General features: G+C 37.1%; 3 protein-coding genes across 3 annotated transcripts; 2 read left to right on the top strand and 1 right to left on the bottom strand.

The window, feature by feature from the left end:
* Positions 1–1,672: 1,672 nt before the first annotated feature.
* LOC105669732 (ciliary microtubule-associated protein 2-like) lies at positions 1,673–5,021 on the bottom strand. Its single transcript, XM_067351649.1, has 7 exons — positions 4,552–5,021; positions 4,197–4,451; positions 3,887–4,046; positions 3,530–3,674; positions 3,338–3,420; positions 3,004–3,151; positions 1,673–2,888 (listed from the first exon to the last, which is right to left on the bottom strand). Exons 3-7 carry the CDS (start codon positions 4,035–4,037, stop codon positions 2,582–2,584), a joined length of 834 nt encoding a protein of 277 aa, XP_067207750.1. The 5' UTR covers positions 4,038–4,046; positions 4,197–4,451; positions 4,552–5,021; the 3' UTR covers positions 1,673–2,581.
* Positions 5,022–5,425: 404 nt separating this feature from the next.
* On the top strand, positions 5,426–8,621 carry LOC105669759 (uncharacterized). Its single transcript, XM_012362865.2, has 4 exons — positions 5,426–5,567; positions 6,141–6,340; positions 6,423–6,868; positions 6,937–8,621. The coding sequence occupies exons 1-4, from the start codon at positions 5,545–5,547 to the stop codon at positions 7,099–7,101; spliced, it is 834 nt and encodes a 277-aa protein (XP_012218288.1). The 5' UTR covers positions 5,426–5,544; the 3' UTR covers positions 7,102–8,621.
* A 170-nt stretch (positions 8,622–8,791) lies between these two features.
* On the top strand, positions 8,792–16,697 carry RabX4 (RAS oncogene family member RabX4). The gene is made up of 5 exons (XM_012362863.2): positions 8,792–9,344; positions 10,424–10,484; positions 10,654–10,792; positions 11,250–11,453; positions 11,603–16,697. Exons 1-5 carry the CDS (start codon positions 9,221–9,223, stop codon positions 11,699–11,701), a joined length of 627 nt encoding a protein of 208 aa, XP_012218286.1. The 5' UTR covers positions 8,792–9,220; the 3' UTR covers positions 11,702–16,697.
* The last annotated feature ends 226 nt before the right edge of the window (positions 16,698–16,923 follow it).

The following is a 16,923-nucleotide window of genomic DNA, read 5'->3' as shown; positions in this document are numbered from 1 at the left end:
TTTCCATTTCACTCTAGCAATATTTTTGGGTAGATCTGAAGTCGCTTTTTTTCCGTCGCCTTTTTTCTTTGCCCGTAAATTTCGTAAATTTTAATTTGAATTGCTACAAAGTCAGATCCGTTTCTTTCTTTTTCATCGATTATCTCCACTTAAGTGTATTTGGAAGGTTACACGTCTTTTCATCGTTATTACGATAATAGGATCACTGATCTACTTACTTCTTTTGTGGTAAGGTCACTGACAGTCTTCAAGAATTTGGGTTACTAGGCAAACTATGTTGAACATCCGGTCCGAAAAAACTTATGTGCTAACTCGTAGAGTATCAATAGCAGTTTACTATTTGACGGTGATACATATGGCGACATTATTTCAGCCCAAAATCTTTGCAGGGGAGCATTTTTCACTATTGTGAAAGAAGGTATCTGAAGAAGAAAAGATTGCATTCTCGTGACCGTGATACACTTTCCAGAAATATTAAGGGACTAGCGGGATAAGTGAATAAATATTAAATAGGCGCGTGCCTTCTTGCATCCTGAAGAAACCCCTGAGGATAAAAGAGTCAAGGATGAGAAAGAACTTAAAGGAAGACCAAGAATGACGACATGGGATTATCCAGATACGATCAGGCAAAGCTTTTTCTAAAGCAAACGGTGGCGAGTAAAAGTTGAAATGCTATTGTGCGAATGCATTCATTCTTTGTCGCTATGATTTATGAAGTGGGTTTGTTCAGTGAAAATATAATGACAAAAAAATGGAGCGAACAGATCGCCACGCGACACTGTGCGAGAGCAAGAAAATAAGATGTTACGTAGCTGCTAGTGTTTAGAACTGATGACAAATAATGGGGTCGTTCCCATTGTTGGGACGTCCCGTAAAAGAATTTTATTTGTGAATCACTCGCAAGATGGAATTATAACGTTTCTAAAATGTGGAAGTGCAACAAAGAACGGAAGACCTTTTTTTATTATTCAAAACTATCGATAGATTATATAGTTTGGAAAGAAAAGAGATCAGAAAGTTGAGATACAGCAGAAGAAATACGAAGATTAAGAAATAAAATTAAGTTAATTGATGAAATAAAAAGGAGCTTATAAAAAGGAAGCTTATTGTTAATTACTGTTCTTCCCAGATTGAGAAATGTCGTTTATACTTGAGAGATTATCATCGTCTGCGGTTTATCATTTGCAAGATTACGGGTGAACAAACTCAGGCGGCATAGATTGATCTTGCGAGAGACGCGTCGGCGTCCGCCGTAAATTAGAAAGTTATTAACGCCTAATTGCGTCTCGATTAATTTGCCCTTGTAAATAATGCGAGCGTCCCACACGGCAGCCGCATTACATGGCAGGCTATATGGGAACGCGTATACTGGGTGTCAGTTGCGCCGTGAAATCTTCCATCAATCTACGAAATTATCCGCCATATGGCACGCCGCGAGAAATTTTTCTCTTTTTTTCTTTTATACACGCGCGCGCGAGACATTTCCGGTTCTGTAGTTAAATATACGTATTTGGAGCCTTTGTAATTCTTGCATGAATATCCTTACGCAAATAAATCGTTATAATTTAGAGGAAAAAAAAAGTTTCTTTACTATGTATTTACTGTTCTATATTTTTAAACGGTATTTTTTTCCTCTAAAAATCACCTATTTTTTATATCAACATATAATTTATTAAAAATTATGCGTTCCAGTGTTGAGCGTATGAGTACAGAAATGATCGCATGAATACAGTATTTTTTATTTATGTATGTACCTTCCCTAAACATGTAAAAATATCATTTTCTAATATTTTTTAAATATTTTTGCAATACATTGATTTTCACGCTGCACTGATTCAAGTTGCATAAGCGCGACAGTCGCTGTTGTAAGTAAATATACAGCGATTTTTTTGCCGTCGCCAGCGCGACGATCATACAATCTGATAAATTTTGCTTTTTATTATTCCGGTAATTAAAGCCTGGAGCTTAGGGCGTTCCACAACAAACGAATGACGTGTGTGGTAAGGGCTTAAATGAAAGGGGCGGTCGCTGGAAGACGGTTAAATGCAATTATGCGCTCGCGAAGCCGGTTCAAAGTTCGTGGCATACATATGAATTATGCATTCGGTGCAGCCGAGTAATCGTTAGGTGCATCATTATCTCGAGGGGCTCCTGTTACCATTTTCCAGCTGGCACGAAATCTCGCGCCTCTCGAACCGAGGAACACCGTCGAAGGAAAAACGACGAATCGGCACGCCGCACGTTCGAGCTAATTCACACGATAAATCACAAAGATCGTTGGATCTTTAAATTAGCGTAGAGCAATCGTTGATCTCATCGCGCCGACAGGTGTTATTACGTGATAGCGTAGATTCTACATTGAAGCAGCTCTCGATATGATGGAATTTATACTTGTAGCCGAAAGTCGAAGCGTGCAAAATTTTATATCGATGTACATTTTGATTCCAATTATTCTATTGCATGTGCAATTAAATGTCAATTTAGCAATTTTTTTTTATTTATCAAGAATTCGTTCGTAATAATTTTTTTATTATTATATATTATATATTGAGAAATATATTCTAGAAATATCTTCTAGAAATTAAAAGTCACTATACGACGGCGGAATAACAGCGCCAAACGTTCTGGGCACCTTACTCTTGAAAACACACGTCCATCCGTGTCCTTTTATACGATAATTTTCTTTGATTTTATATCTACCTAGTTCAGGAGGAATGTCGCGCGACGGAAGCAGTCGTGCTACATTGCTGTCAAAAGGATATCTTTTGATCGAGCCGGGTTTTTGCGGCGTTCGAGGATTGTAATCACCAGGACCCGGTTCATCGGGATCTTTGTAACACGTGCTGATATCTTGTAACAACATTCTTGTAACCGGTTTCTTCGTGAACCTTTAGGGGAATATTTTTCTACTCAAAATAGTTTTTGCATTATTCGCATTAAATTATAGATATAAATTGTAATCAAAATGCATTTTTATTTCTCCCGCTAATTTATCCCTCCTACCTAAGATTAGTGGACCATTTTCCTTTGAAATAATTAGACTTGCTCAGAAGTTTTTCTATTTCACCGGGTAATTTTCGTGGCCAGTCATTGTAATCATCTATTTTCTTACGCGACCAGTATCCCTTCATTGTACTCTCGTCTCTCGGTCCTAAATTAATTTAATGTTTATAGATTCTACAATTAAAATTTTATATGAGCTTTTTGTTTTGTAATCTGGTTTAAAAAAATATATAGACAAATTTCAATAAGCTGCAAATACGGCGTAGTTGGCGAAAAAAAGTGTACAAACTCATAAAATAGTCCGCATAGTTAACAAAAGAAATTATTCTGTCACCTGTAAAAAGATCGTAAGGTCCTCTCTTGCCTGTGACTTTTTCAAGAAAAACTTGCAATGAATTCGGATACTTCACGCTGTATCTGAAATGTGAAAACCGATTCTTTTGTAATCTGTTTGTAAGATTACAAACAAAGCATAAAAAAAGCATAAAATACTTTTAATGATATTATATTTTACACCTTTTCTTACCTGGTACACGGTAGAGACCAATTTCTTTTAACTTCTTGAAATCTATGCGCTAATCCGTCAAACTCGAAGGAAGGTACGTGAGAGAAACCTTTCAGCTTCTTCTCATCCAAGTAGTAATACGGATTATGCGTTTTAAGCGTGTATCCTTAAAAAAAAAGAAATAAGGAATAGAGTGCAAAACACTAAGAAAAAAATAAGAAAGTATCGACGAGACAATTGCTAGTTAAAACTTAAAGAAAATTTTATTTTAATACAACAAAATATAAAAATACAGTATATTAAAGAAAACCGATTAATTCTGCGTTAGAATAATTTGATCGTTTCTTTGATAGATGAAGAATAATTTTATTTATGAACCTGGACCAGGCGTGGTGGACTTGTAGCTCGGTTTAAACTGCGGAACAGTTCCGAAGCTGACGTCCGTTCGCAAACTCTTACAGGGTGCCTTTAAAATGCTGTCTGGCCAGCGAGATATCTCGTGAGCTCCAGGACCACGTCCGGTCTTCATTAAGTCCTTCTGGAATATGATTTTTTTTGTCAGTTTGTGGCCCACTGTGGCGGCAAACTCTTCCGTTTCTTGTTGTCTTTTCCAACTACGTCAATTTTTTTTTTTTTTTTTGTTAAAAATTCTTATACTATTTCAGAATAAATCAAGTTCGATTTTTACTTGATAACTCCGGATTTGCGATCAACTGGTCGTGAATCATAGAAATCAATAGCTGGCGATATCGATGTAAGCGCATTTAGTTTGGGATGCAAGCCCAGTCTACTGTCTAACTTTGTTCCGCTGTTAAACGGCGGATGAGGCTTCCTTCTTCGTGGTATAAGACACTGACAACGCCACTTGTAGCAACATCGACACAGTCGAAAGCTTTTGGTTTTGTACTTCCGTGACATTTTTCTATTTAAATCTTATAAATTGCTAAAAATAAGATAATTATTAAAAACTATCTAAAAAAAACTGTCGTGCCTAAACTATGAATACATGTGGAATAATAAATGTAAGACAAATCGTTTCTTACGATCCGTATTTATAAATTTTCTAATAAATTATTATTGGGAACAATATAAAAGAAATACTCTTACTAAAATTCAGGTTAAAATAAATGGAAGTGAGCTGTCTGATAGACTGCAACAACATTCACACAACAATTTTTTATTACACAATTTTTTTATAATTTACGAATAAATAGCAGAAATTGTTTAGGATTGAAAATAATAATACTGAAATATATACATATATCGTTTTACAGAAATCATTGATCACGTTTAGTGATGTAGAACGCTATATTAGCAGTGATTGGTATTTTGTGTGCTCAGCTCCAAAGAAATCTTACCTTTAATTAATGAGAATAATTTTTTAAATATTTATTATAATTTAAATTAAAATAATTTATAAAAATTTCTGAAAACTTTTATTATAATTTAAAATAAAATAGTTTATATAAAAATTTTTATGTAGCCACTGATGGAATACCAAAGATCAACAGTCCTGAGTGGATTTTCGTGACTGTCAAGGGGCCTCGGGGGCCTGGAAGATGTTTGCAAGAAATAACAGTAACATTAAATAATAATAACAATAAAATTAAAATTTGTGCAATTTTTAAAAGCAATTAAAAATTTAATTGTATCTCGCCGATTTTTATGATTAAAAAATGTCATAAAATTGTTAAAATTAGAATTTCAGTGATGTCTTTGCATAAAAAATTTCTATAATATATTCAACGATAATAAACAGCGCTGGTAAGAGTAACTCCGAACCTGCAGTCGTGTTCGGAGCACGTTCCACGTGTGCTTCGACTACTTCTAGTCATTCATACTTAAGTTTCTGAGAGGCATTTAGCGTACGCAGATGTCGCTTGTGACAGGGAGTTGTTTACGAGACCCTCCATTCTTGGTCAAAGGACTTGTTCCAGTTTGCTCGTGAAGTCGTCGATTTTGTGGACATGTGAAGACGAAATTACCTCCTCGGGGAGCATCGACGACGGCTGCTCGTGCAGTCCGCTGCCGCCTAAATGAATACGCTTATTGCCATGACGTAACAGCCAAGGAATTCAGAATTCTATCCATCCACCTCAATTTTAGCGTGGCGCACGAAAAATGCGCATTGTGCAAAACGTGTTGTTAAAATAAACATGTGTTAAGTAGTTTCGTTTGAGTTTTTGTTTGACCACCCGACGCGATCTTTGAGGCTTGAAGACTCGTTAATATGGGGAATTGAAATATATTTGTTAACGTTACAGAATTTACTTATTTTGCGATGCTTTTTTTACATATAAAAAATTATGATTTTGTATAAAAAAATTTGGAAAAATACACACATATTTCATTTACGAGAGCTATCATTTATATGAGGTGTAGATTTTCCGAGCGAAAGCTAGAATTATTTATAGAATTATCTGTAATATAGTTCAGCTTTTCGTTGTCATTAAAATATCCTTACATTATCCTTGAGTATTATCAATCGCAAAGTGCCAATATACAGTGCTACACGTAACACAGTTACTTATCTTAAGGCAGCAATATATTTGATCAGGGAGATCATTTTAATTCATAAAATTAATAACAAAGTTTTTAAAGCGCCTTCTGTTCACTTTTACTATATCTATAGCGCAATGGCTCTATTCAAGATGTTAAAGCGTGTTATGTGCAAAAACATTGCTACAAGTGGATCGAGACTGGTGGGCATCCTGGGACCTCTGACAATTCCGCCGCTGCAGATCGCGACCTTGTACTACTTCTGGCAAGATTATTCCAGAATTGTGGACAAACGGTATTGCTCTTGTTCGTGCTGGGACACCGTGTTTAAAGGTAACAAAAATTTCTAAACATTCTATGAGCACGCTGTAACATTGGAAATGAAAGACTTCGTCATCAAAATTCTTCTTTGCAGGCTCATACGAATCTGGCATTGCACCTTACAAACACATGTACTTCAACGCCACCTCAAACATGCTGAAAATATGGATGCTCGTAGTGATTGGAATCATCGTATTTTACGAAACAATGAAACATCTGGCGAGACTGGCGATCAAGCAAAGACTCAGGCAGTCCATGATGCTCCTATTCTCAACCGCTCTGTTCTCCAACTATTATTCATGGTGGGTTTACATTAATTACTGGAACGACGACTTTTACTCCCAGTGGTACCATCAGCTGTTCTTTTCCGTCACTGAGTTGATATCCACCGCCTGGGTCGTTCATCTGGCGGACAAAAAGAATCCCATAACTCACAGGAAGGCGTTCGGCATAGCCGCGATAGCTCTTCTGCATATTATGGCTGGTGGGTGGGATCAGTTCTTCGAGAATGTCATTAGGGGCGAAGGCCATGCGCATCAGGTGAGAATCGCAGAATAATTATGTAAGAGAAACATTTTATAATTGTTTTTTTAACTCGCACATTGCAGGTCATACGTGATCTGGGTTTCATGATTCCGGACATCCTCCACGTCGCTATTCCATTGTGGCTGATTAAGTTGGAGAGCGCTTACAACATCCATCTTCCTAATTCTTTAGCGTATGTATCCAGCATTGTGGTGATCGGATTATGCATTTGGTCGTTTTTACTGTAATCCGACAATGCTGTTCGGAGGAGCGTACAATAGGCAACGATTTTTCTAACTCCATACTTTCTAAAAAAAAAAATGGCCCTCGTTAATCTGTTATGTTCTTCCTGAATGCGGAAATCCGCGACGCAAAACTCGGTCTAATATAAACGCCAAAGTCGATTAGATACTGATAGATTTATTGTAGGAAAATAGTGAGAATTTAGTTGTCTACAAAGACGTTATACAAATATGTCCTGTAATCGTACTATCGTTGATAGATGTGTTTCGAAAGTTCGATTGAATTTAAGTAGTAAGTTTTTTTAAGTTATTCCGTTCTTGTTATTTTGTAGCATATTGTTTTATTTTTGTAAATCATTTTTTACACTTTTATATTATTTATGTGATATTTTACTTATATATTTATGATGAATGTTAAGTTTCTGTAGCGAATCTTTATACGAGATCTCGAAGCGAAAGAAGCTGCGTTAAGTAAAACTGACTTAAAGACTTTCATGATATTTGTAATTTAGGATACATTATAGACTGTTGAAAAAAATCATAAATGATAGCGTCGATAGCTGAGTAAATTTAAGTATTATATTATCTAATTACGGACATATCATGTATGTAGTTTATGCAAACGAGACGTTATCATGACAGGCAAGATTATTACAACTCACAGACAGCGCTAACCAAAAATAGAATGTCCTACTTCTCATACAAGTTATAATGCTTAAAGTGCCTACACATAATATATTGTATTATTTACATTATTATGACGATAAGCAATTTGCAAGCAAAACCAGTTTCGCGTATTTTAACGAATACGACAAGTACGAGAATAGTCACTTCAAAAAGTATTTATTTAGGAAAGAGTAAACTCACTCTGTAGTAAAAAATAATATCGATTTGCGCTAGTTTTCTAATAGTATAGTGTTAACATGTTGATCTTACTTCTAATCTGGTTATTAGAAGTTTATTTTCTACAATTAGTATGAAGTCTTTTATAGCGATATTATTTACGTAGCAGCATCACATATCCTGGTAGATAATGTGAAACGATTGAATGAGCAGCTTACATCAACCAAAGTATCAAAACTGATTTTATTGTTACATTGTAGTTTTATTGTTACATTAGTAATTTATTGTAGGAGTTATCGTAGTGTATGTTTTATGACGAAACTATTTCCGAAAAGTACTGAACAGTACCTTTAGTACTTAAATAATTACGTAAGTCATTTTAGCTAATTCTAAGGATATTAATTGTAGAGTACATATACAAAAACGGAGATTTGTATCCCGTCTCTTCGCAAAGACAAAATAGTATTAGGATAGTAGAATAAATAGCATATTACGCGGTCTAACTTGTAAATTGCATTGTACGTTTACAAATTTGATTCACACAGTTTGTTATTGAAAATGAAGCAAAAGATAAATACAATGATTTATAAGAAGTATTGACGATTTCGGTAAAAAAAAAAATGTTTGTTTAATGATGTCATTTGTTTAATGATGCAAATGTAATAAAACGGCCTAATTTCCAATATCGTTTAATCATTTCCAATATCTTCGTTATAAATTCTGCAGATTCTTTCGCGTATTCCCGGACCTTTATCCGTACTTTTCCACTCGCCAGATCGAATTATTCCGCAAGACGCATAAAGTTTTATTACACACGAGGAAGACTCGGACGAGATGCTCGAAAGAGACGTAAAAATAGAAGAGAAAGTTTTCCCGCGTCCTCCTATATGTTGCATGCATGTATAATACCGTCGATCTTCGACTTTTCTTCTTTTCGCGCGCCGATGGAGTGCTACCAAGTCTAAGCCCTCACATCTGTTCCTAATGTGCCCGCACATAGAATCTCATACGCATCTGCGTACCATGCGTACCACGCATCTCCCATGCGCTCTTTCACATCATCCTCGCATGAGTCGCGCAAAGTCGCTCGGCGAAAAGTCACACGATTGTGAGAACACCTTTAACCCCCCGGTTCGCGCGCGGGGGGGTCTAAAGCGCAGGCCTCGAATCGATCCTCCACCCCCGCCCCCGGGAGCAGCGCGTCCGCGAAGAACAACCCCCGGCCGACGACTCTGTTGTCGACCCAACAACAGTTCAAAACCACCCGAGACCCACGGCAAACATGGCGTTGGATTTCGCAGCCACGTATAAGGTCCTGGTGCTGGGCGACTCGAACGTCGGCAAGACCTGTATCGTGCATCGCTACTGCGACGAACGGTACTACGACACCTACATCTCGACGATAGGTGAGAGACGCGTATACACCTGGCAAATATACCGGATATGTCGGACTTACCTGTGGGCTCACGGGCAACCACCTCGGAGTCGTGCTGGTGACTCGAGTCGTTTCAGTGGCTTGTTGTTAGGCGATTACCGTGACGCATCCTCGCGACAGTTGCGATTGATTTACGGGTCGTTACTTTGTTCCAAGATAATAAGTCGTAAATTTGCAATCTCGCTTCGGGTAACGACGAATGTATAAAGGAATGTTCGACGCACCGTCGACACAGGTAGCCGTTAATTAACCCTTGGCTGCGATGAGGCCACGTTCGTCCTCGGCACACATCCCGTGCATTGTCACAAAGAACGCGAGAAGCTTTAATTTACTTTTTTAATTCTATTTATATATATGCAAAGTTGCATTTTTTTACTTATTATGAAATAATAAAAAAATCGAGCTGATTCTGTTCTTTTTTTAATCTGTCAACAACGCAAATTGCGTTACGCTTTTGATACAGATTACTTCGACCGTAATAATCACGTTATTCGAATTGTTTTCAAACTTGTTGAGGGTGTATTGATAATATATGTGACGTGTATTGCACAAAATGTACGTTGAGTCAGCATCGATCAGCTGATTATCCGCCGTTGCATCCGCCCTAGCCTCGGCTTTCGCCGTGTAACGCTTTAATTTTACATTTAACAAGACTAAACTAGTTTCGATCATTTTTCCGATACCGTCACAATTATTGTGAAAATACATTGTTGCTACGTGAAAATACTTTACGGATTCAATTTCGCGTTTATTCTTTGTTGAAAGATAATTCAACGCTCGTACACAGATAAAGTTTTAATTATATGCACGCGAATATAGCACACGGAACTTAGTTGCGTGTAAAGTGCCGCAACAGGCACGTAATTGCGACGTTAGATAATTCTCTTTCACAAACATTACAATCTTGTGCAATCTTCTTGGAAGCACTTTATTTCAATATTAGACTATTTAGTCTAATATTAGACTATTAGATTGTATTACAATATTTGTCTCGAAACATTTCAAAAGGCTTCACGCAAAATTTAAATAATTACACACGTATTTCTGCAGGTATCGACTTCAAACAGAAGATCATTAACTTAGACGGAACGCCGATTAAATTACAAATTTGGTGAGTAACAATTACTAACTTTTCGATAGAAAATCAATCATGATTAATATTTACAAGTTAATAATAAAAAAAAAGAAGTTTTTTTTTCTCTTGAAAGAGAAATTTACTTTTCTCAAGTCAAATGAAGATAAAGTAATAGAGAGTATATCTGTGGAATGTATTTTTAAAGGGATACCGCTGGCCAAGAAAGATTTCGAACTTTAACAACGGCGTACTATCGCGGTGCCATGGGTATCCTTTTGATGTACGACGTTACTAGTTTGGAGAGTTTCAACCATCTGTCTTACTGGCTGCGAAATATCCAAGAAGTAAGATAAAACTGATTCTAAAGATAGAACCTTACGAATAGGAATGAGTTCGTGCCGCATTAATCCTTAAGTGGCTGCGAAAGATTAACTCGAAAAAAGAATCTAAAGCAAGAATCCAAAAGATTGCCGAAGTAAACTCACAATAATCCAATAATGTTAAATAAAAAAGAATTTCTAAAAAAAATTTCATTAAAAGATTATTGAACAGCTATAATGATGCGATTTAATTAAGCGTATTAAAATCTGGCGTTCAATAAATTAAGAAGTTTTATCGTTTATGAGCAACAATTTGTGACACAATTGCTCTTGTGGGGAATCGAAAGTTAAATTATGAAAGTCACAGACGTCTATTGATTTCATTGCGAAACATGTCTGCAATCGATTTTAAGTTATCTTGATAATGGAATTATCAAGAGACAGAATGAATCACAAACAATTCCACCGTTTTCTTCGACAGAACGCGTCACCAGACGTAGTAAAAGTTTTGGCAGCGAATAAATGCGACGCGACCGCGCATCGCGCTGTGGACGCCGAGCGAGGTCAGAAGATAGCCGAGAACTTCGACATGCCCTTTTTCGAGGTATCGTGCAAGGAGAATATCAACATCGAGGAAGCTTTCCTTACTCTAGCCAGAAGGATACGGGAGCAGCGGGGACGCCGGGTAATTTTTAAAAATCGATTTCAAGCGATTCGCCGAATCATGTAAAATTATCACATCAAATAGATTGGCAAATTTCTACACCGCACAAAAACAATGTGCATTATCGGGATGCTTTTGTAATTAAAAATTTAATGAAATTGTTATTACAGGCCAGCCTGTTCGAGGCTTCCGAGAGAGAAGGCGCGGACAGCATAATTAAGGCGCAGTCACCGTCACAACAGGGTGACGCCTGGAGATGCGCGTGTTAGTTCGGACAATTATTGGAAGTCTACTCGGCTGACTGGAAGCTTCGACAGCTACGTTTTAAACCCGGGCACGGAAGATTTCGTCTATTTGTCGTGCACAAGAAGGGGCGCTCGTTTCTATACTTGTACATACACAACGCGATCGTCGGTCAGTCATCGAACTGGAGTCGACCTGGACGCGGCAAGTGTTCGTATATCCGGCGAGAGCGGTCCGGGCAAGTATTCACGATGCTATTACACCATCTGCAATAATCGCAATGGATATTATAGATATTATCTCGTAAACTTTGCACTTTATTACACACGAGAGCCGAATGAGAGCGACGACGCCGCCGCGTAACGGTGTGAAGCAACACGGTGGTGCGAAACGAACGACTCGCCGCGATTGCGGATCGACCGTCACCGGTGATCATTGTCGATCATAAAAAAAAAAAAAAAAACATGAAACGTCACGGACATTGGTCGGGCGTGCGAAGCGAGCTCTTGTTTTCGAGATAATTCGGAAACACACATACACACATGTACACACATTACGGTTAAGCTCGAGCTACGTTCGAAATTTTATCTATGATATGCGATTATACGTCGTAGATGTCTACTTATAGAGATTCGAGTCACACTCCTACAAATGTAGAGAGTCGGCGAAACTATTGCTACGAGGTAATCGAGATGCCGAAATGCACGTCGCTGAAGGACGTGTGTTTCATCAACGTCGATTGACTCCCAATTCAGTGTTCCACGCGAGTTTGGCGCGAATCCAGAAGCGCGTGGCAGACAGAAAAGACGGGGATCGGGAAAGCGGAGGAAGGATTGCAGCTGAGCAGCTGTACAGCTGACAATCGACGGAAGGAATTGCGAGATTTCAGATTTCGTCGACGAACAATTTTCACGTAATCTCGTCGATGTTAGACTTTTGCAGACCAGACGCAGTCATAGGCGGTTTAAAAAACGTTCAATTAGATTCGCTTGACGTATTGATAAGGCCTAACTAAAAAGGAAACATCCACTCGACGCTACTAAGGCGGCACTTAATCGACGTATTATTATTAGTATATCTACGCGAGAAAGACGTCATCAAGCGCATTGTGATTACCGTCTGAAAAATGACACAACTATACGAGACTTGATCGATTACCACCGATGTCTCTCAACGAGGACCAGGGCTCTTCCGCCGCGGAAGGGCTTGCGCGATTAGCTGTTACGCCGAGATCGTTTGATGCACAGATGCCAATATATTTACATAATAAATAAATAATATATAAAATATTCATTTGACACAGTAGAAACAGACACCGGTAACCAAACCGGTGAAGAATCATGGTTTCAATATCATGGTGTTCATTTTTGAAAATCGGAATTAAAGAACTTTTAAACGCGTATAATTAGATATATAGCTAGTTAAATTAATTGAATTAATCAATTCAATGATGTGTGAACAAATTTTAGTCAAGAAGAATTGTTGATACACTCGCGTGTTTATGAAAAACGCTATTTTCAGATTCTGCTGTAAAACTGATGCAAGTCTCTCGAAACGAGGCCAGATCGATATTGATAAACAGTTGACATCTATGTATCAAATATTTAATATCGGTACATAAACACACGTGATAATCCACGCTTACTTAATGCGCTTTGATAATCGTAATGAAACACTTTCGGCGATCTGTGTTATATTCGGCGAACAGTATACATTCTGCTACAAAATGTCGCAGCACCAATCTTGTTTCGTATAAAAGGAAGGAGCACTTAGCAGCATCTTCGCATTTTTCATAGTCGATATTTACGCCCGGAGGCGAGTACGGCATTGCGAGAGCAGCTGTTGCCCAGCAGCGTTGTCCGAATTCAACGAGTCGTGCAGCTCTGATTTAAACTGCGTGAAATGAAATTTGCTGCCGTATAATATGCTACAAAATGTTCACATTTTAACGAGGAGCGCAAATTGCTTGATTATTTCAAACAATATAAACAAATTTTTTTAATTTTTTATATCTTAATAGAGTTTTTTTTATAAATTTATAAAAAACGAACCATCGGCTGATTTACGGAGTTTCCCGATTTTTAAATACTTTTTAATTATACAACGCTTTTACTTGTAAAATAAAATTATCGCATTTGCGCTGTGGCAAATGGAACTGATAAATCAAGTTAAAAGCTATTTCAACGAAACAGTAAACAAAATGAATTGTTAAATTTCTGATTAAAAATCGCTCCAATTCTATCGTCATTGCCGTATTACAAAAAAAAAAGAATGATACGACAAGAATTTTATATTGTTTAGAATTATTAGTATTTATTATAATATATAGAGAAGCGCACAATCCTTCGTAGCAAACATAGAAATTGTTGTCGCCCTTTCAATGAGATCACTTTCACCGTTCGTACTTCTCGTTTACGCTGGCAGAAATACAAAAGCCTTTATTGTGCCTATCAATGATTATAAGGAAAAGGATAAAGACGAAGAGTGTGAAAAAAAAACGGGAGATGGATAAGAGATATGTTGCACGAGATATCGTAACAAATCGCTTTACGATCAATCAGAGCAATGTGGGAAGGTAACTATAGCGTGATATACCGGTGTTCGATTGAAGTTCCAATTAAAAGCTCACTTCAGAAACACCTCGAAGGGCTTTGCACTCTTGGGAACATGCGAGAATCGACGGATACTTGCGATATTCTTTTTTCTCTCGTTTATAGTGTATCTTGGAAAACCAAGTCTCTCTCTTTCTCTCTCTCTTTCTCTCTTTCGTCTTTCTAGCGAAACGCAAACAGTTTTCACCGCTGTGATTTCTGATTTGTGTACACAACAGTCGTCATAACACCGTCATAATTCCACTTCAAGCTGCGTTCACGTTGCGAATGGCAATCTTGCAACTTTTACCGGCGGTGCTTTACTCGAGGGCGTCCGCAGAGCTTTGCGAAAACGCACGTTTTCGCTTTACGCACGCTTGCTCGCACGGTTGCAAGTTGCGTCGCGACATAGTTGAGTCTGAAGAGCGCATGCACTCAACGAGAAGTGCATTATATCTGTCGCGATCGATCGACACTGCAGCGACGATGCCGACGAGATCATTTCGCGCACGTTAACGGATTCAGCGATCGACACGACACGATTTGTTTTTCAGCAGCAATCGTATCCTAAACGTAATAATTACGGCATAGGCTTTGTACCATTTGCAAGACGATATTATAGATATACATATAAATATATATTATATATATATACACACGATACGATGGTATATATTTGTTGCTTTTATATATTTATAAATCGCGGCGTGTTTGTATAAAAACACTACGGAATTCGATTGTCTTGTCTGCTAAGCAGTCTGTGCGCCCCTTAATTAGCGCAGGATTTCCCAAACGAATAATAAAGAAGAGTTAAATTTTGTAACAAAATTTTCAAACATCTAAAAAACAACGACACTTAACTATTTTATCATTTAAAATTTTATTACAATTTTAAATTGCTTTCAAACAATTGAAATTATAATTAGCAGAAATTGACATTACGAAAAATTCAAGAATTTTATTTCAATCTAATCATGAAATTTCAAACAAAACAAAAGCCAATTTACGCTGTCTGCGGGTCAGTGTATACTTCTCCGAGTTTGGGAAATCTAAAGTTAGCGAAGATTAGATGTGATTAGAGAAACCGGAGGTGCTCTAATTTCGTCGATCCAGGATCTTCTTTAGATTCGCGCGTGATTTGTCAGGACTATTGTTAATTTTCGTTTCGCGGACTGTCTGTAGCGAGAAAAAGCGCCCGTATCAAATATTTGATACTATTCTCAACAAAAAATATATTTTTTTCCATTAAAGGCGAAAAAAAGAAACACAATAAGAATTCTTGAGTTAAATTTAATTGTCACGGATTCAATAGTGTAAAAAATTGTGTTTGATTATTAAATTTCGATGAACATGTAAAATGCGGGTGCTTGTTTCTTGCAGGAAAAGTGGCGAAAATAATAGAAAAAAGTCAATTTCTAACACAGCGTCGCCCACGTGGACGGTAGAGTCGCGTATGAATTTCTTTTAAGGGACGCTGGATCGTTTGCCTTTATCGAAGTGCTTGATTTATCATCCGAAGCTGGTCTTCGGCTGAAGAATCTTTCAGAGGAACATTTTTTATATGACTTAGTTGAGCCTGCCACGAACGTGCGCGCGCGTGCAGCGCCGTAACTAGTATTTTTTTTTTTTTTAATATCATGAGTGCAAAATGAACGTTTTATTAATTATCTCTGTCCTTGAGATTCCACGAAAAATAAGCGTGACGGAATGTCACGTTTGCGTCGGAATCCTTTCACCATTCTATTCGTGTGGATCTTCGATTTCATACATCTCTTTAAATTTGTAAAATTCAATTTTCGAATTTCAGTATAAATTATTGTAAAATTGCACATCTTCGGTTTTCTTTTCTAGTTACGGCTCTGCGAATTCATAGCTCTCGGTCTTCAACGATTTTGCAATTTTCAACGATATGATGAAAGTTTCTCGACAGGAATCAGCTACGTTTTTGTTACAAATCCTGTTAAGATATATAGAAATAAAGTAAAAAGGTTTGATCGGGCAAGCAATTTCGATTGCCAATTGTACTAACTTAGTTTGCACCAAGCTAACAGTAAATCGATTCTCTCTGTAATATTTTTTAAAACTTGCTATATTGATATAATTTAACTAAAAGCTAAAATTTATTGTAGGTAATAGAATTATTTTTTTGGTTTTATAGAATAAAAATCGAGCACGAAATATTTTGCCCGATCACCGAGGAAATAATTGCGAAGATGTTAAACAAATGATATAAGAACAGCTTTTACAACGTTTGATTTGTCATTCATCACCTCACCATCGACAATGAGCATCATGTTACGTAATTTTATTCGACTTTCGCGATCGATTATCTGAATGTATAAGTGTATAAGTTTTTAAGTTTATAGAAACAACTTGTTCAACTTGATGTCTGAATCAATAATAAATAAAAATATACACTTTTTACCTACGACATCTTGGGTTTTCTTTTTATGTAAGAATTACGGCAGTAATTTAGGACATAAAATATCCAAAAAAGCCCAACTTTCTTAGCTGATAGCTGATTTTATCGCTAAAAAAAGAACGAGATAGTCAATTAAAGAGTAAAATTAATTCGTGGAAGATAAAGAGAAAAGTTTAGATCTTATGCAATGGTTTTCCAAGTACGTGTCACAAATGTGTCACTGAAACTGTTCAAC

The sequence above is a fragment of the Linepithema humile genome, chromosome 3 (genome assembly GCF_040581485.1).
Source record: "Linepithema humile isolate Giens D197 chromosome 3, Lhum_UNIL_v1.0, whole genome shotgun sequence".
NCBI lineage: Eukaryota > Metazoa > Arthropoda > Insecta > Hymenoptera > Formicidae > Linepithema > Linepithema humile.
This window is presented reverse-complemented; position numbering and strand designations above follow the sequence as displayed.